At 36.2% G+C, this 20644-nt stretch overlaps 2 protein-coding genes across 3 annotated transcripts; both read left to right on the top strand.

Annotated features, from left to right (window-relative positions):
- Positions 1-398: 398 nt before the first annotated feature.
- Positions 399-8226, top strand: LOC309498836 (major facilitator superfamily domain-containing protein 10-like). The gene is made up of 13 exons (XM_082169766.1): positions 399-525; positions 1852-2071; positions 2949-3045; positions 3166-3269; positions 3701-3859; positions 3977-4156; positions 5082-5190; positions 5286-5397; positions 5906-6014; positions 6152-6242; positions 6357-6404; positions 7398-7487; positions 7691-8226. Exons 2-13 carry the CDS (start codon positions 1925-1927, stop codon positions 7792-7794), a joined length of 1350 nt encoding a protein of 449 aa, XP_082025892.1. The 5' UTR covers positions 399-525; positions 1852-1924; the 3' UTR covers positions 7795-8226.
- Positions 8227-8360: 134 nt separating this feature from the next.
- Positions 8361-20527, top strand: LOC309498834 (selenocysteine insertion sequence-binding protein 2-like). Of its 2 annotated transcripts, none has more exons than XM_082169763.1 (17): positions 8361-8624; positions 9216-9302; positions 11022-11214; positions 11302-11371; positions 11447-11664; positions 11774-11855; positions 12320-12435; positions 12518-12658; positions 13187-13222; positions 13328-13438; positions 13634-13754; positions 15257-15420; positions 15623-15990; positions 17115-17335; positions 17425-17579; positions 17746-17917; positions 19381-20527. In XM_082169763.1, exons 2-17 carry the CDS (start codon positions 9283-9285, stop codon positions 19503-19505), a joined length of 2313 nt encoding a protein of 770 aa, XP_082025889.1. In that variant the 5' UTR covers positions 8361-8624; positions 9216-9282; the 3' UTR covers positions 19506-20527. The 2 variants fall into 2 exon arrangements, with proteins under 2 accessions (XP_082025889.1, XP_082025890.1); XM_082169764.1 differs by lacking the exon at positions 8361-8624 and adding an exon at positions 8636-8819.
- Positions 20528-20644: the final 117 nt, after the last annotated feature.

Genomic DNA, 20644 nt, shown 5'->3' on the forward strand with positions numbered 1-20644 from the left:
TTTGAAATCATTTGCTTCAGCGGCCAATCTGTTGTAAACATTATCAATTGACTCCCTCTCGTGGTCTTTGGAAACCATTACAAGAGTAGTGATGTTGAAGATTAAATTGAACAAGTAAATTAAAACATTTTTGAGATGAATGATTCATTTATTGCTTTGCATTATTTTCATTGATAATGCATGTCTTATGATCATCTGTTCTGACAGATCAGACAGATGAGGAACACATCGTGGACTGTGATATGCCTAGTGATGCTTATTATACCTTCATAATACAGTCTGCGTGAATCTATTGTGTGGCAAGCTCTCATTTGTAAATATTTGCACACTTTTTGTGCCTTCATTAAATTGACTTAACAGAAATCAGCTGTATTGCTCGTGCTCATCCCACTACACGTCACGGTTGTCGTAGCTGGTGAAATAAGACACCGCGCTCGCGCTTCCTGGTGTGTGTTCATGATGGGGGAGTGTGTGTGGAAGTAGCAGCATCTTCTGGGAACTTTGATTGCGCACTGCGAGCTCAAGGTAAGATATCAACTGAACTGTACCCTCTAGGTTAAACAAAGAAAATATCCGACTTAAATGAGTTACAAACTGCCAAGTCTCTTAGAATTTATTAGAGTTGATTTGACAACTGTTTTCCCGGGGACTCTAAAGCAGAAGCAGAGCTGGAGTGAAATGTTTATATGACCGGTGCATGATGAATTTTTAATAAGTTATATGCAAGTTGTTTTTTAAATCAGTCGTCGATTAATTAAGAGTCAATTGAAATATTATTTAATAATTGTTGGCAACACTTATTTTATTTTGTAATATTTTACTAAATATTTTACAGTATCTTTGTTACACGTACTTGTTACGGACTAGTAACAGTAAAGTATGCATAATTACAAGCAACTAACTGCAAACCAAACCCTAACCCTAAAGCAAGTACGTGTGCAATTACAACAAGGACACTGAAATATTTAGAAAATGCTTTTTGGTAACACTTTATTTTACAGTTTCCTTATTACACGTGTTACATGGGTACTTGCTCTAGTAGTAACAGTAAATGATGCATAATTACAAGCAACTAACCATAAACCAAACTCTAACTCTAAAGTAAGTACATGTTGTCAGTTAATATTATCCAGTACTTATTTTTGCAATAACAACAAGAACACTGAAATATTTGTTAATTGCTTTTTGCTAACACTTCATTTAATTGTTCCGTGTCCTTGTTACATGTTACATATACTTACTAGTAGTAACAGTAAACTATGCATATTTATAAGCAACTAACCATAAACCAAACCCCAATTCTATAGTAAGAACATTAATATTATCCAGCCTACTTATTTGTGCAATTACAACAAGGACACTGAAATATTTATTAAATACTTTTTGGTAACACTTTATTTTACAGTGTCCTTGTTACACATGTTACATGTGCACTTATTATAGTAGTAACAATAAATAATGCATAATTACAACCAACTAACCATAAACCAAACCTTAACCCTACTAAGTACTTATTTGTGCAATTGCACTGTAATAAGGTCACCAAATATAGGATATATATATCTATATATCTGCTTTATATATATATATATATATATATATATATATATATATATATATATATATATAAAGTGGTGGTATTAAATTACAATACCAAGGTATTTAGATATATTCCATGGTACTGACTGAATGATTTGTCAATTATATTTGCATGACTTTGAAGAATACCCAAAAACATATGGTACCATCATGTCCAAAAAGCTTTACCATACCAGTGCACTTATTGGTACTTTAGTTTCAAAAACAAATAATGGAGTACATACTGTTGTTCATTGTTTGGTTTTTGTTCAGTGATTCAGTTCAGTGCCCACAGGAGATGCTTTAAGAGTTCTCAGCTGTAAAGAAAAACAACCGGAGTGGAGAAATGGCAGGTGACAAAACTACATCTGAGGACATTCACTCTTCCAGAGTCATCAGGATGGTTTTCTTGGCACTGCTGCTTGACTTGCTGGGTTTCACATTAATACTTCCACTGCTCCCTTCCATCTTGGACCACTACAGTCAAACTGGGGTGAGATCATCATTCGGATATATTGTTGTTATAAAATCTCAAAAGGTGTTTGGCTGGCTCTCTATTCAAAAAGAAATGCTGCTGTAATTTGACCTAGATTAGTCATGCACGTAACTGTAGACTGTGTGACTGTGCATAATGCATTCCAGTCAGGACATGTTTCCCCTTCTTATAACTTTTGAAGAAACAGAGCATTTCCTGTACAAAAGTCAGCGATGACTTAAGTGATTGGATACTGAATGAATGAACTTTATAATATTAAATAGTTTAGTCTGTGGAAAGCCTCCAAGGTCAGAGCTGTTCTTTCGTATTAAATGACGCTGACAATGGCTTCATTCACGTTTCCATGTAGCACGCTCTCATTGAACTATTCCAATTAATGTGTTATGTGTAAAATGTTTTACTTGGTTACATTTTTCCCCACTGGATGGAGAAAAGCAGCCGTTGAATAGGAACATAATAATGTGAACTGGGGGAATTTGTTTTCTAGTACAAATATGTCTAAACATTCTTAAATCAAGATATATTTACTTGAGAAGCAAAATGACTTGTTACCTGAAAATTAAAAAATTAGGTGAAAAATATCTGTCAGTGGAGTAAGAATGAGCGAGGTAATGTGCACTTATTTTAAATGGGAAAAAAACATTTCTTACTATACTGACAGATTTTTTTTCCTGTTTTAATTTTAAAAAATGTTTAAGAAAACAATACTTAATATCTTTAGTCATTTCTTGATTTAAGATTTATTTGAGATATTTGGAATGGAAAATGACAAAAATGCTAAGAAAACTAATTATTGCAGTGTTTATAAAATGGCTTTCGCATATGATTTTGATGTTGTAATCTCTGCATCACTTTTTTGCTGTGTTTTCTACAGGACGGCGTTTATCAGTCATTACAGAGCGTAGTGGACTGGTTCAGAGGGGCAGTTGGAGTTCCCATGGACACAAAATATAACAGTGTTCTTTTTGGAGGTAACTTCAATAGCCTACTCTGGCTGATATTGAGGGTTTCTTTAAATGCAGCACATAATTTGAACTGACCTTTTGAATTAAGGACATGTACATTGATTATCTTCTTCTTTGGTGTCTTAGGTCTGATAGGCTCTCTCTACTCTTTTCTACAATTTCTGTCATCACCCATTATTGGGGCTCTTTCAGATGATTATGGAAGAAAACCAATGCTCCTGTTAACAACTGTGAGTATAGACCATACTGACAAAATTAGATAATATAGGGCAGGGATTCCCAATTTTTTTTTTCTAAGTCAAACACCTTTGACCTAAAATATTTATTTGGAAGTAGCCCCTGAGATTTTAAGTTAATATTTCCATAATTTAACAACACATTCACATGTTCACGATTCTCGTGTTGGTTAATGGTCATATGACATGCAGGTAAACGAATAAAAAAAATGCATTTATATATTTTTATTATTTATTTAAGCCCCAGGTTGAATTGATAAAATGAATAAATTAATCAAATAAATGAATCCCAGTTTTGGGAACTCTGAGATAGGGTATTAATTAAGAGAGATTGAAATGCTAACATATTAACTTTAATGTATGTCAATGACTCAAGGCCTTTTGTAGACTTAGTAGATCTAAGTAACGTTCTCCTTGTTTTTCAGGTAGGTCTCATGGCATCCTACATTCTGTGGGCTTTCTCTCACAGTTTTACTCTGTTTCTGCTGTCTCGAGTGGTGGGAGGCATTTGTAAAGGAAATGTCAGCCTGTGCACTGCTGTTGTGGCGGACCTGCCTTGCCCTAAAGCAAGAAACAAGGGAATGGTGAGTTACGGTCATTAACATCATTAATTGATGCTTTCAGGACATATTTAACATTTTTAACCTTATAACTTTTGAGTGACTTGAAGATTCATTGAGTTTGTTTTCTTCTGTTGTCAGGCAATGATTGGTGTTGCTTTCTCCTTGGGGTTTACATTGGGTCCATTAATGGGAGCATACTTTGCTCTGAGACTCAAAGACGCTGAGGTGTTTTATCAAGGCCCTGCCATGCTGGCTGTCCTTTTTTCTTTGGCAGACCTTCTTTTTATTTTCTTCATGCTGCCAGAGACTTTACAAAAGGTCAGCAATGTGACAATATGCAACAACCAGAGGCTAACTTTTAATAATTCGCTATCATTTAGTGACTAAAATAATGATTGGGATATGTAATCTGCCATTTCAGGTACATTGTAATAATATCATGTATAATATGTCATTCTCAGTGAACTCATTATTCAAATGTGCTTTAATATGTATAGGCCTGGTTTCACAGACAGGGCTTAGATTACCGTAAATCAGGATTAAGCCTTAGTTCAATTAGGACATTTAAACACCATGTTTTTTCAAACATGCCTTAGAAAAACATATAACAGGTGTGCATCTTGAGAGAAAACAATGCATTTTAGTCTGGGACTAGGCTTTGTCTGTGCAACCAGGGCATTGTAACATTTAAAGTTGTCATGAAATGGAAATTCACCCTATCTATTTTCTAAATACATCTTATTGATCATATTGCGAACTATTCATAGATGCATGTTTGCATGTAACTTACTTGAAATATTTAACCTAATTTGTTTCAATATATGAGCAAGTTTATTCCAGTTTTAAATTATTTTCTCTTGGAAAGAAAGACTATTTTCTGTGCATGTGCCTGACTTTAATTCATTAGCCGCAGTGCAGTGTGACGCTTCATGTCTGATGTTTGACCCACTTAACAAAGTGCGGTAAACGGTTAAACAATTGTGCTACAAACTAGTGAGTTTATTAGTACGCTTGCATTCAGATCTGCCTCCATCCAATCAACAACTGATGGATTGAACCGAATCCCAACCCTACATCTTAATCGGCTTCACTCAGATGTACGTCACATTACGGAAGAAAAGATCTGGTGCTACTTCCATTACATCGCAACTTTAATCACTTTCTGAATAGACTTCAACTTCGTTGTAATAGTTGATAGCATTGTCTTTAATTCTAAATGTAATGAATGCTTTTCATGACTCAGAGGACATCAGAATCTTCAGGTATTCAACAATCTGGAGATCTTCTTCACCCTGTTGCACTTTTCAAATTCACTGCGGTCACAAGAACAGAGAATCCACCATCTGAACAAAGTGAGAGCATTAAGTTTCTACATAAAGTAAAACTTTACCAGATAGAATAACGAATGAACTGACACATTTTTTATGATGACTTTTCTTCACAATAGAAATGCAAAATCTGAAGGTGCTTGGATTGGTTTACTTCACATATCTATATCTCTTCTCTGGGTTGGAATTCACCTTGAGTTTTCTGACACATCAGCGCTTCCAGTTTTCTAGGTAAGGCCTGAATCTATAGCTAACACAACATTGCTGAATGTCACAACTTCTGCAAAACGGCTACAAAAGCTGTGGTTAGTGCTGCTACTGTATTCAAAGAAAAGTCTAACATTATAAAGCATGCCATTGTCTTTCAACAGATAAACCGTCCGTTGCAAATCTGACTAATCGATTTTGAGTTCAGGGCTCAACTCAAACCATGAGATGTGACCCAGGAAGTTGAGAAAAACAGCCTGTGGGTTTATTTGTATGTAGGCATTAGGAACCAGGAAGTTTTGGAGAATTTATTATACATCATAAACAACCAGAATGGGGGAAAGTAACTGAGCAAAGGTCGAAGAAAAGTGTTAGCAGCCCCTAGGATAATATATGATTTCAGTTTACCAATGTACAGTCTGAGATATGTTTTCCTTAATCAGAACCGTGACATACATGTATCATTGAGCAGCTGAACCCTATGGTATTGCCTGATGTCTTTAAAGTCAAACACTGCCTTCTTCTGTTGTAGCATGGAGCAGGGGAAGATGTTCTTTTTCATCGGCATTACCATGGCAGTAATCCAGGGCGGATATGCCCGCAGGATCAAACCAGGTCATCAGATCCAGACTGTTCGCATGGTAAATTCTCTTTCATGCATTACTGGATCACAAGTCAATTCAAATTTTCTTGCAATTTTCTTGGAACTTTAATGATTAACTACTCAAAGACCTGCACATTATGACTACATATTTGTTTTCATGTTTGTGTATTTCAGGCAATTATAACACTTGTACCAGCCTTCTTGCTCATTGGAATAGCATGGAATTTGACACTACTCTATTCAGGCTTATTTTTGTACTCTTTTGGTAAGCAATTGTGCATCAATTCTGTCAGTATACAAATGCATTATTATCATGTTTTTATTTTATTTTTTGCATTAGTATTTCAATTTGTAATAAGTAATGTATTTATTCTTGCAGCTGCTGCTATTGTTGTTCCATGCCTTTCAACACAAGTGTCTGAACATGGTGGGTTTTTTTTTTTTATGTTGATGTTGAGTGCCTTAAGATTTGATCCATTCTGTAGTTTTTTTTGAGAGGTCATTACTTAAAGGGATAATTCACCCAAAAATGAAAATTTTTCATTGATTACTCACCCTCATGATGTTCCAAACCCGTAAGAATTTCATTCATCTTCAGATCAGAAATCAAAGGAAGATCTTTTTGATGAAATCTGAGAGATTTCTGTCCATTGAAAAGCTACGCAACTGACACTTTGACGCTTCAAAAAGTTCATAAAGAGATCGTAAAACTAATCCATGTGAATTAAGCGGTTTAGTCAAAAATTTTTTGAAGAGACATGATCGCTTTATGTGATGAACAGATTGAATTTAGGCTTTTATTCACATATAAACATTGATCAGCGAATATAAACAGAAGCTCAACCGAACCTGCTTGACGTACGAGAGCAAACCTCTTTGGTTAATGCGGAAGCTCAAAAGTGCTGCGTAACACATGAGAATGAACATCATTCGTTCTTGAAGAGGCTCAAACGTGCTGCGTAACACGAGAATGGACCTCACTGGTTTTCACACATCTAGCGAACATGCTTGAGATTCCGTTTATCACAACTGATGTGTGAGTTGATGAATTAAAGCCTAAATTCAATCTGTTCATAAAGCGATCGAGTCTCTTCAGGAAATTTGGACTAAACCTCTCAATTCATTTGGCAATTCATAATTCATAGCTGTCAATGGAGGGACAGAAAGCTCTCAGATTTCATCAAAAAGATCTTCATTTATTTTCTGAAGATGAACAAAAAAACGAGGCATTTCTCAAAATATTTTCTTTTATGTTCCACAGAAAATGTCGCTCAGGTTTACAACAACATGAAAATGAGGAAACGATGAAAGAATTTGTTAGTTCTTGAACTGTCCCTTTAATAATGATGGTAATGATCTCTCACACTTCTGTTAGTTTGAATGTGTGATGGTGTTAACAATGTCTGTGTTGATGTCTTAGGCACAGCCAGTCAGAAGGGAACAGTAATGGGAATCCTTCGTAGTCTTGGAGCTTTAGCTCGAGCACTAGGCCCTATTGTGACTTCTACAGGTAAACAAATAATAATAATGAAAAAAGGAAATGTCTTTTTTTCATATGTACACTGAGTGATTAGGTGAACAACCCTAACTATAACTTAGAATTGCAATGAAATGTCCCTTTCAATTACTGAATATAATTGATATCAGTCTGTACCTTTGTTTTTTTGCAGTTCTCAGCAAATCATAACATTATTAATATTTTTTTTTTTTCAGTGTACTGGTTGGCTGGAGCAGAATTATGTTTTATAGTCTGTTCGGTGTTCTTTATAGTCCCTCTGATTTTACTGAACCAGCTGAAGAGACAGAAGGAGGCGTGAGATCAAGAGTTTTGGGATTCACTATTGTGTCATCAGGGGGTCAGACCTCTTTTTCCTTGTTGAAAGCCTTAAAGCCCACTAAAGAAAGTTCCTCTTAAATAGTGTTTTTTACAATAAAAAAAAACATACAATGTACTTGTAATGCTTATGAACATGTTTACTTTTCTGTTAAAAATAACAAAGACTGTAAATAGTAAAACAGTAATTCATGAATGTATTTTTTTTTCCACCGTGAATGTATTTTTTTTTTTTACAACCCAACACAGAGGTCAACAGATATGGATGTTTATGCCTCTATAGTGCCACCGTTTTATAAGAATGACAATTTTATAAATATTTCACACACAGAGAGGTGTTTATATATCAAAATGTGTATTTCTGAATGTAATTCATACATTCATAAAACAATAAAGATGATTGTCTATTACATTATTTTAAATGTATCTTAATTGTTGTATTAATTTGCATTGCACAATTCATATGAAGGTTGTTTTTTCCTTAGGTTTACTTTGGATGCTGAGAAAATGGTTATCGTTTGATAAAACTCGCAGAACAAAATAGTTCTTGCATGAACGTTTTTTTATTTTTTACGTTTTTTTTAAAACATATTGTTAAACCGGTTCAACTAATTTATTTGCTGAATATCACACATTGCAACCACAGTGTGTTGAGTAATGTCGTATCAGACCACCCTTCAAAATAAAAGTTCCCGCACCGCTTGAGCTTGTTGTCAACTTTGAGCTTAATCTTTAATTATTTGGCCTACCAGTTTTACATCTGAGCCGAACGGACTACGTCTTTTTAAAATGGAGTTTGTTAAAGGCCGGAAGGTATGAAAGATCTTGCTATTTGGTTTTCCATAAACATTATTTTATCATCATGACTGTGTTGACATTAGCTCAGAATGATGTCTAAACGAGCTATCTAGAAATCCCACATGCTGGTGAACCCGACACAAAAGAGCTGCTGAAAGATGTCGACAGCTAAACATGCGTCACGCTCACCTTCTACATGTTATTTGACATGTAAGGCAGTATCTAAGTTTGAATCAAAGTTTGCATGATGTTCACTTCAGTACAGCTGACTGCTAACCGATCCAGTACATCTCCATTACGACAACAGTCATTCTAAAATATACCTTTACGTTACCGATGAACTGTTAAAATAATAAACGTCAGTTTGTTGCAAACATTAAACCGTATTTTTAACCAATTGTGACTTTGATTGAGTGGATTATGACATAACACTGTTTACTGAGTGGTGTAACGTTAGTCTTTCACTTCGGTTTGCTGCGTCATTATTTGTCATGGATTCAGCATCGTTTGTTTAAACGTAGATTTGTGCACTAACGTTACATGTTTCAGCTCGTGCGTGTTGTCTTATCACCTATCTGTTCTTTGAACCTGTCTCTGTGCTCACAGACAATGAAGGCTGGAGTTGCTGATCCTCTGAAGTTGTTTGATTCATAGCCTTCCACAGCAAGACAAAATGGAGGATCATTTAAAAAGGTAAATATAAGTGATTGTATGTGGCACCTGTCTTTATTTTCCAGTCAAAGCAGGCCAGCATTGAGAAATATGATTCATCAACATAATATTCTTTTTCCAAATAAGCACATGCAGTGCCCCCAAAAGACTGAGATACTAAAAATGTAATTGATATTTTTTTTTTAAATTGCATTGTGTAATAATAAACTATCAAATAAGTGCTTTGGGGAAATCCCAGCCACAATTTAACTAAATTAAAACTAGGGAATGAATTCGTACAGTATGACCCAGATTTACCTAAAACATGGCCATGAGTTTGTGGGAATCAGTTCTTAATTTGTGGCCACGATATGGCTTCCTGTGCCATTTTGAAAGGTCTCATAGGTGTTCTATCAAAGTAACCACCGGTGTACTTTATCATTAGTCCAGGTAGCCAAACTTAGAAGATCCAAAAAGGCATCATAATATGAATCCATATTAATCAAGTGGGTTTTTTTGTTGGTTTTTTTGTCTTGTTTTTTTGTTCATCATATAAATCGATTGTATCTTTTCACAAGACTTTAATTAAAGTACCTTGATTCATTTTAAAATATCTTTATGGCCATTTTAGATCTTGTACATTTTGGTTACCTGGACTTTCAATGAAGGGACAGAAACCTCTCAGGTTTCATTACAAATATCTTAAAGGGATAGTTCACCCAAAAATGAAAATTCTGTCATCATTTACTCACCCTCATGACATTCCAAACCCTTAAGACTTTCGTTCATCTTCAGAACACAAATTAAGATCTTTTTCATGAAATCTGAAAATGTTCTGTCCTTCCATTGACTGCTACGCAACTACAACTTTCACGCTTCAAAAAGTTCATAAAGAAATCTTAAAACTAATCCATATGAATTGAGCGGTTTAGTCCAAATTGTCTGAAAAGACTCGATCGCTTTATATGATGAACAGAATGAATTTAGGCTTTTATTCACATATAAACATTGATCAGCAAGCATAAACAGAAGCTCAATCAAACCTGCTTGACTCACAAGAACAAACCTCTTGCGGAAGCTCAAACGTGCTGCGTAACACGAGAATGAACCTCATTGGTTTTCACACATCAAGTGAACATGCTTGACCTTCCGTTTACCACAACTGATGTGTGAGTTGATGAATGTTTATGAGAATAAAAGCCTAAATTCAATCTGTTCATCAAATAAAGCGATTGTGTTTCTTCAGAAAATGTTGGTCTTGAAACCACACATTCATATGGATTAGTTTTACAATCTTATGAACTTTTTGAAGTGTCAAAGTTTCAGTTGCGTAGCTGTGAATGGAGGGACATAAATCTCTCAGATTTCATAAAGTTCTTAATTTGTGTTCTAAAGATTAACTTCAGTCTTACGGGTTTGGAACGACATGAGGGTGAGTAATTAATGACAGAATTTTCATTTTTGGGTGAACCATCAGTTTAACTTGTTTAGAAGATACTTATTCGAAGGTAAGTCTTATGAGTTTGGAACGGCTTGAGGGCGAGTAAATGATGACTAAATTTTCATTTTGGGGTGAACTATCCCTTTTTCACTACAATTTGACAGCATCACGATATTTCTTGTCTTCATTTTAAACTGTATATCATTTGATTGAATTGTCCAACTGCATTTTGGGGCCACTGTACATCACATTGCAGTGGAGTATAACAGTGTGATACATATGAAAATAGTATGATTTTTGATTTCTTTTATTACACACAGAACTCCATCTAAAAACACCACATGCCAGTTATCACCTGAGGACTGGTTCAAGAAAAGGCAGAGATCAGTAGACAATCAGTATGACGCGGCACAGAGAATGCACGGCTACAACAGCGGCTTTCACACCAACAAGAGCGCTGATCTCAAAACACACAGTGGTTTAAAAGAAGGCTCGAACAAGCAAACTGTAAAGGTCTGATTCTAGTATGGCCATTTGGATGATTTGCATCTTTATACTGATGCGCATTTAAAAGCCTAATGAAGTTTTACGATCTTTCAGATGTTGAAGGACAACAGAGCTGAGCCTTCCTCTCAGGACAAAAGACTTAGCAGGAGATCAACAGACAGAGGTGCTCATTCTTTTCAAGGAGCCTTTTGATAATAATTTCCTGATTAAATCGTAATCAATTTGATTCTGTTTCCAGGTTACAGAGGGTCCAAACCTTCCCCAAACCCCGCTGAGAGAGCCAAATCGGCCATTACATGTAGTAGCACATTTGAAATGAAACTTGCTGATTTCCCGGAATTGGGGGATATCACACCAAGCAACCATACAGCAGCTTCCCTGCACCAGGAGCCGACAGTATGTTCTAGTGCAGTCATGCCAGCAGAGCGTCAGAGTTCACCAGCACTCATTTGTAAGGTAACTATCATGGATGGTGGTTTGAGCCAAAGAACACATTGTTCTGTTAAAGCACAAGTTTTCTAACAACTTCACGGTCTCACTGAAGCTTGGCAATGTTTTTTGTTAGAATGTACCGAAACGAAGAACCAAGTCTGCACAGCAAGTCCCGTCCAGTGGAAAGTGTGACATGTCATTAGCTGTCAAAGCAGGTAAAGATGTGCAAACATGCTTCAGAAATCAAAATGGTCCCCATTTATTTCCTTAAATTCACCATGAAATCAAAATTGACCATTCTTATTTTTTTATGGAATATTGCAGCCCTTGTAATCTTTAATCAAAACCCCTCCCACTTGCAGCGACATCTCTTCTGTTCTCTGATGACGTGTTTACTGGTGCGAGGACAGGACAACCTGTCACTCACATGACATCACAGCAATAGCAAACCACAACAATCTAATGACAAAATTAATTCCCAACCTAAATTTTTTTTCTTGTTTTGGGAAGCCACTCTAATATACTGGATATGTAACAAATAAATTGAATATTTAGTTTCATCTCAATGGGAAATGTATCATATTTCGGAAATGGGTTGTGAATCTTTTTAAATTAGATATTTAAATTCAATAGTAAAGGAATTAAATGGATCATCTTTTTTTAATCCAATCTGATTTAGATCAGGATAGTGCAATATCCAATCCCACTGGATCTTCTGCTCACTCCTGGGCAAACATTGCCTCTCAGCCTCCCAGAGTTATCCAGAAAATCCCCAAAGCCAACACATCTTCCCAGGTAAACTACTGCACTGTCCATCAGCATTTTGAGGATGTACTATACAAAATAGACACAATTTGCACACATTTTCTGTGTCTAGGAGGATTTATCCTCACAGCAAGTAGAGCAGAAAACAGAGAAGAAGAGGAGGAAGAAAAAGAAGAAATCCAAAACCGTATCCGAGAACACAGAAGAGACACTAGAGGAACATCTGATACAGCAGGAGCCACCGAAGTTTGAGGTAAAGACTGTTTATGTATAGTATGACAAATCATATGATATTTTCTGAAATTAGATTTTAGATTTTTTTTTATGTTTAAGTTGTAACTAATTGGTGATTGGTGTTTAAATCAGTGTCATTATTGTTGACTCAAACTATTAAATAATAATACTACAAAATAATTAAATAAAGCTGAAATAAAATAATAACATTAGATGAAAAACTTAAAAAAAGATGCCTTGCCTTGAAAAAACGAACTGATGATGTACTAAAATTACTAAAACTAAAATGTAATTTATTAAAGGTGAATAGAAATATAAAAAACAAACAGAAATGCACAAACTCAAACTAAAATTAAAATTGAAAAACAAAGTACTATAATGGTATATAAATAATACAAAAATAACTGGTATACATTGGTTTTAGAAACTTTTTTTCCCCCACTGTTTTGCTCTTTGATAATATGTATTTTAAATGGTAATTGTTGAAATATTGCTAGGTAACCTACATAGAAGCGTAATGGTGATTATCTAAGTGTTGTTTTTATAGGATGAAGAGGAGTTTCCAGACCTGTCGCTTGCATTTGTGAGTTGACTCTTTTGGCCTGAGCACATTGTGATGCCAGCAGTTCAAATAAAATGTTTGATATGCACATGCTTTATTGTATCATCTGGAATTACATTGATTCAGGAACTCAAAGGACATTCAGAAGCACAAAAAGAGCGATTGTCTCTACACCCAGGGATAAAACACAAAGCCACTACACCCGCTTCTGCCTCCGGTGACACTAAGAAAACACAGGTTGGTGTCCGTTTCCAGTGCAATTTTTAAACCCTATCAAAACAAAACACTCTGTCCATCATGTATAAGGTTGTACTGTTAAATCTGATTGAACTTGACAGTACCATGCAATGTAAAATTAATCACTAAATGATTTTTCTGAAAAACGAGACAGTCGCACGTGTAATTGATTCTTATCCCATCTTATCTCATCAGACTAGTCAGAAAAAGTCAAAGGTTCCTGTACAGCTTGACCTTGGAAACATGCTGGCATTTCTTGAGCAGAAGCAACAGTCTCAAAAATCCAAACAAGATCAGCGACCAGTAACACTTTCAGGTAAGAAATATAAGTCGATACACTATTTTTTTCTTTTTTTGGTGGTGTAATGCATTTAAAGGGATAGTTCACCCCAAAATGTAATTCTGTCATCATTTGCTCGTTGTTGCAAACTTTGTTCATCTTCGAAACACAAATCAAGATATTTATAATGAAATCGGAGAGATTTCTGTCCCTCCATTGAAAGTATATTCACCCAAAACAATGACGGTTCATAAAAAGAATGTAAAATTAATTCAAATGAATCGAGCGGTTTAATCCAACTCCTCTGAAGAGACACGATCACTTTAAATGATGAATAGGTTTAATTTAGGCTTTTATTCACATATAAACATTGGCTGCGTCTAAAATCTCATATTCTCTTAAGTAGGTACTTATTTTGAATAGGTAATTACTTCATGACTGCTAAAAAAGTATGTTCTATATAGTATGAATGTACAGTAATACTGACGTACTACATTCGCCATGTTGTCATTATCATGTGACCTACCAGCCTCAGTTATGCCGCTTCACTGCCATTTACAAATCCTCCCCCGTGGCCTCATGGGATAGTAAACTGTCCATTGGATGCACACTTCAGAATCTCGCCAGAAGTAGTAGGTCATCCGGGTACTTTTTGCCTACTCTTTTATGAGTTCTGTGAATTCGGACATACTTATTTTGTCACATACTGTTTTTCGCCTACTAAATAATAGGGAAGTATGCGATTTCGGATACAGCCATTGATCAGCAAGCAAACAGAAGCTCAACCGCACTTGCTTTACGTGCAAGAACAAACCTCATTGGTTCTGGCAAAAGCTCAAACGAGCTGGCGTGACGCGAGAATGAACCTCATTGGTTCTCGTGCATCAAGCGAGCACGTTTGAGCTTCCATTTTTACCAAATTTGAGCACTCTGCTCTATGTACATTTGCTGATCAATGTTTATATGTGAATAAAAGCCTGAGTTAAAATCTGTTCATATAAATTGATCATGTCTCTTCAGAAGACTTAATTTCAGAAGAATTAAATCGCTCAATTCATATGGATTACTTTTCCTTTCTCTTTATGAACGTTTTGAAGCGTCAAGAGTTCTGGGTGAATAAACTTTTAATGGAGGGACAGAAATCTCTCAATTTAATAAAAAATATCTTCAATTGTTTTGAAGATTTACAAAAGTCAGACAGGTTTGGATTGACATGAGGGTGAGTAAATGTTGGCAGAATTTTCATTCTTGAGCAAACTAACCCTTTAAAGCAGGGGTGCCCAATCCTGCTCCTGCCGATCGACTGTCCTGCACAGTTCATCTCCAACCCTAATCAAACACACCTGCCTTTAAATTTCAAGTGATCCTGAAGACCTTAATTGGTTGCTTCAGGTGTGTTTGATTATGGTTGGAGATGAACTGTGCAGGACAGTCGATCGGCAGAGCAGGATTGGGCACCCCTGTTTAAAGACTTTGTAGGACACCCATGATGTTAGTCACCACGTCGAATATAACAAATAATATTGCCGATGTGTTAGTTGGAGGAGCTCTACCTGTAGTCCACAAAGAAACTTCAGTTCAGAAAAAGCAGAGGCAGCAAGAGAAAACACCACACAACCCGCTGGACTCCACTTGTCCCTTAGTGAAGAAGGGAAAACAGCGAGAAGTTCCCAAGGCGAAAAAACCAACACCTCTCAAAAGAGTGAGTCCAGTGTCCATTTAAAGGTGCAGTGTGTCATTTCTGCGCCACTGGTGTCGTCAAACAGAATTATCATTTATATTTGGTGCTGCTATTAGTGCAGAAATCACACACCTTTTAAAAAAACAAAAAAATTCTGTGCATTTTGAATCTCTCTGTTTATAATAAGCATTCTAAAAGATGTTTTGCATTTTGAACAATTGAGGTCATTCTTCGGGAGAGAGAGGAGAGAAAACAGAACCGCCTGCTGGAGGAGAGAGACCCGGCCCGAGTGTCCTCTGAGGCTGCTGAAAAGGAAACTAGTAATAGTGAGAATCCTTCTGAAACAAGCCAGCCTGACAATGATCAGCATCTTCTCACAAGTATGAAAAGTATGGAAGTATGTTCACAATCTGTATCAGATATAGATGAGAACCCTGGACTCGTCGGTACTGAGGAGTCAGAGTGTGACCAGCCTGGTTCGCCATCTGATCACAAGTTGGATGACAGTGTGTCAGAAAATGCAACACTAAAATCCTGGAATCCCAATTCCAATCCCAATCTTCCCAAAATCCACAGCAGGAAGTTCAGAGAGTAAGAAAATCAATGTTATGTTTTGGTTATAGTAGGGGTGGGCGATATGACCAAAATCTTATCACAATATTAGTCTTTTTATTACACTATAATATATATATATCACAACGATAGAGTCATTTTTGCTTTAAATAAGGTTTTTGTAATATAAAAAATGTAGGTACCATAGACATAATTTCATAATTCTTGTCACCAATGTCAATATCACAAACTAATACTAACCTTACTAAATAAATCAAAACTCAAGCTCACTGAAGACATGCAAACATTCATTGATAAAATAAGAACAAATAAATTAATTACAAGCAATAGGCCAATTTTTTTTTTTATACAAAAGAACAAAGACACAACTAAAATAGTCCTACCTGAAAAAATTCAAGCGCTAAACAAGAAATGCTGCATAAATTGTATAAAGTTATCAAATGTATAAAATAAAAAAAACACTGCGTGGTATTCAATTTGTAAATCAAATATACATTGTTCTGGTTAAAATTACAAAAACTCAAGAGCAGTGAGTGATTTTCTCTTTTGTTGTTTGATTAACATGAATGACAGACAGCGGGACTATTTGGCTTCTGTCACTTTAAGGGCTGCCCGGATCCATTATAATGTTACTCGTGTTTCCTTTCGCAACTGTTTACTTTCACTTAAGGCATAAATGACTGTGTTTACTAGGATACTTGTGAAGACAGGCCTTTTGTGAGAGTATTTAACCATTCAAGGCCAATAAAGAGTCAAAAATAACTCCAAAAAATCTCTTGTTTAAACCATAATAGTTCAAATCGCATGCAAACTTAAAGCTTTTGTGACACGCACAGCACAGCACAGCAACGTCACACAAGCGTAACCGCGATGGAGACAATAGTCCAAAATCTCAACCGGTTGACAAATTTCTACCCGTTAATCGTTTCTACCGGTATATATCGCCCACCCCTAGGTTATAGTTTTGTTTCTCAAAGATGTGCAAGATATGTTCCCAAAAAGACTTGAAGACATGATGAAATTAATATCTGGGTCCTAAAATTTACATCTTTTCAAGTGATGGAAGAAAATAAATGTAGTAATAATAATAATAATTATAATTATAAATTTGTAGTTAACATAGTTTTCTTCTATTTCTACAGCTACTGCAACCAAGTGCTTAGAAAAGATGTAGATGAATGTGTGAGCAGCTTACTGAAGGAGCTGGTGAGGTTTCAGGATCGTCTTTATCAGAAAGACCCCATGAAGGCCAGGATGAAGCGCAGGCTGGTCATGGGCCTACGAGAGGTGCTGAAACACCTCAAACTCAGGAAGGTCAAGTGCGTTATCATCTCGCCCAACTGCGAACGTATACAGTCCAAAGGTAGCGTGAACTTAGCACAAACTCACATTTCAATTCATGTTGCAGCTTGTATGTAGTTGCTGATGGATGGCCTGTTTGTTTTAATGTAGGAGGTCTAGATGAGGCTCTTCACACCATCATTGACACATGCCGGGATCAAGGTGTCCCGTTTGTGTTTGCCTTGTCGAGAAAGGCGCTGGGCCGCTGTGTTAATAAAGCCGTCCCCGTCAGCTTGGTGGGAATCTTTAACTACGATGGCGCACAGGTGAGTAGTACTAGAAGTTTATGGTTGTGGTAAATATTGTTGATTCTTGTTAAGAATCTTGAGTGGCATTACTGTAAATTCATTATACAGTCATTATACTTCACTGATTGTATTAATTCAGTGAATTTTGCTGATTCCTGTACATGTAATTATTTCATGGCCACAGGACCTTTATCACAAAATGATTGAGTTATCAGCCGAGGCCAGGAAAGCATATGAGGTGATGATTGCAAATCCGGAGACAGAATCGCAGGAACATAAGGAGGAGCTACAGGAGGAGGAGCTACAGGAGGTGGAGCCGTCGGGAGAACCTTCTGGAACAGAAGAGCCAGAGTACAGTACGTCCTAATTAAAAACCTAAAAATAGTGTGAATTCATTGCTTTTGCGTGCAATACTGCGGTTTCATTATTCTCTTAGTTAACTACTCTGTTAAAATACTCGTAACTGTTAAATGTGTAACTTATTTGCTTTGTTTATAGGGATGCCAGCCATGAATAGCCCCAAGAGTTTTTGTGAAACTGTATCAGTGATTGACGATATGTGTACAGATATTGTGTAAGATCTACACAAAATTGATGAAATTAGATTATTATACACAATGTGTGCTCAAAGTTCTCTAAAATGAGAACTGAAAATGTGAATTCTCTGGAATTGACACATTTGTTAACTAACTAGGGCCACAGTGAAATTAAACTGCCCCTATTATGTTATTTAAAAGGTTCCTAATTTTGTATTGGAGGTCTCCTACAATAGGCTGACATGCATCCAACGTTAAAAAAAACATTTGAATATTTTCATAATATACATTGCAGCATCACCGCTTTTCTCACAGTAGCTGTGTTTACATGGACCCTAATAATCCGACTGTTATCGGACTACTAGCACAATCGGAATAAAAAAAGTCACATGTAACCACGTCAATCGGAATGAATTGGCCAGATCCGTTCAGATTCATTTGGATCGTAAGGTGTGGTTTAAACCTTTTGTTATCCGATCGAGAGGACATGTAAACACTTGATCGGACTGAAAACGAAACTGGAAATTACTACGCATGTGCAGTGAAGTCAAAATGGCGTATGGAACGAGCTGTTGCTGAATGAAGCATCATAAATGACTGTTGTGTTATTCTAAAATTCTCCTTCCACTTATCATCTTTGAAGTGGGGCAGGACAACGTCCCACCAGTCCTTGTTTGGGACTCTCATCCACAGACTCTTTGTTTTGGGGACGGGAATGGTCGTTTTTACTGCTTGATTAATATAAGCGACATGGCACAACAGTTTATGCGCTGGTCGTCTCCTAATTGGGACCCGAAATCAAAGAAAAGAAGCAATTAGAATAGTATGCGCAAACAGCAGAATTGTCTATATTTGTGCAGTGTGCTGTGCGCATGACATGAGCCATTCCAATTAAAAGCTTGTGACATAAACGAGCAAATCAACCCAAACACTTAATTTAGTGTTCATGTAAACACTACGTTCGGATTCATCAATCAGAATTAATTCTTTCTTATTGAAACATAAGGTGTCCATGTAAACGTAGCTAGTGTCTGAAACGATTCGATAAAGGATTCAGTCTCTCTAAACCCCTCCTTTCCGCAATACTGCTCTGCTCTGATTGGTCAGATGGCCCAGACTGTTGTGATTGGTCTACTGCTTACAGAGAGTTTTTATGGAAGGACTTTTTGAAAGCATCATTAAAGTGATAATCATTTGTTAACATTTTGATGTCATAATGTATAAGAATGTTTTGTTCACTGCGTTTTGATTCACCCATTGGTTTTAATCTGTTCTTTTCACAGTTAAAATCTGGAGGAAAATGCTTGAGAAAAATTACAACCACCCTTTCCTGAATTTCGAGGACCAGTTTTCATCCGTTTCCATTGGTTCAGAGCAGCTCCTGGATGATGATGATGAAGCAAGTTGATGGAAGTACGAATGAGGCAAAAAAATATAGTTTTTTATTTTTTTTTTTATGTCAAGGTCATGCTTCTGTGACACGGACACGGATCCACTACAGTGTTTCCAACCCCATGTGAGCCTCTAGCACCTTGTTGTGAGATGTGTCAGGAATAGCTTGAAATACCAAATGTGCCTGTCTAGAGGATTTTATTAAAACATTTAAACATATTTTCCTGTGACCTGGAATGGTGAATTAAATCAAGAGGCAATCAAGCTGAAAATAGCGAACAGCCCTTGACTACATATTTTCTTATAGAAATCATACTTAGTTTGATGTTTCCACAGTGTGAATGGTGAATATTTTTGCAAATAGCCAATATCCCTCTATTTCTATTCAAATGAGTGTAATAGTTTGATAAAAATCATAGGAATGATCTAGACCACTTAATTTATGTATATGTTTACACTTGTAAATCAAATGTATTTTGCTTATCATGTTGAATGCACAATTTTACTGATCATGACCACTGTGTTTGCAGCCCATGTATCGTCATTATTGGCAGGTTGCGGTTTAATTCTGAAGGCTCATAAGCGAATGATTGTTACGACCGTGAACTGTTTGTGGGAATACCTCTCCCTCCTAGTCCTAGAACTTATTAAACATCACTTACCTAAATCATAGTCTCCACTTTAAATTTATTAACCCTCCTCTGGCTGTTCCTCAACACTAGCTAATCCATTAATACTGAGTTCTTGAGGTGGTTCTCCTTACATTTCTCAATGTGAGTTTAGCTCTATGTCTTTATGCTATCGGCTGCAGTTAATAGGGAATGTGTGTGTTATGCAGTTGTGTAGTCGAGTTTATGGTATATTCATGTAGCATAGAGCTAACAATTCACAACTTCACTTGGTAGTAACTCTATTTTTCACATATTAACCTTTTTCCCTGCTTCTGTGTAGAATGTTGACCTTGGGACCAAAACATTGTGATTGTGAAGGATTTAGAGTTTTCTCCAGTATTTGCAATAAATTCATTGCAATAAATGATCTTGTGTCGGAAATGCCTTGTCTTTGGAACACCAATATAAATTTCATAGATATCAGAAATGTATATGTAGTGCTTTAAGGGTTAGTCATTATTTTCTATTGTTAATGTTAAAAAAT

The sequence above is a fragment of the Leuciscus leuciscus genome (genome assembly GCF_965113295.1).
Source record: "Leuciscus leuciscus genome assembly, chromosome: 5".
NCBI classification, from domain to species: Eukaryota; Metazoa; Chordata; class Actinopteri; order Cypriniformes; family Leuciscidae; genus Leuciscus; species Leuciscus leuciscus.

What these genes read in the sequence shown, in the direction of transcription:
- LOC309498836 (XM_082169766.1), top strand. Translation starts at nt 1,925, where the DNA reads ATGGCAGGTGACAAAACTACATCTGAGGACATTCACTCTTCCAGAGTC. An exon ending in TGCCAGAGACTTTACAAAAG is followed by an intron (nt 4,157 to 5,081) that starts GTCAGCAATGTG and finishes TTCATGACTCAG; the next exon opens with AGGACATCAGAATCTTCAGG. An exon ending in CTTATTTTTGTACTCTTTTG is followed by an intron (nt 6,243 to 6,356) that starts GTAAGCAATTGT and finishes TTATTCTTGCAG; the next exon opens with CTGCTGCTATTGTTGTTCCA.
- LOC309498834 (XM_082169763.1), top strand. Translation starts at nt 9,283, where the DNA reads ATGGAGGATCATTTAAAAAG. An exon ending in CGAACAAGCAAACTGTAAAG is followed by an intron (nt 11,215 to 11,301) that starts GTCTGATTCTAG and finishes ACGATCTTTCAG; the next exon opens with ATGTTGAAGGACAACAGAGC. An exon ending in CAGACCTGTCGCTTGCATTT is followed by an intron (nt 13,223 to 13,327) that starts GTGAGTTGACTC and finishes ACATTGATTCAG; the next exon opens with GAACTCAAAGGACATTCAGA.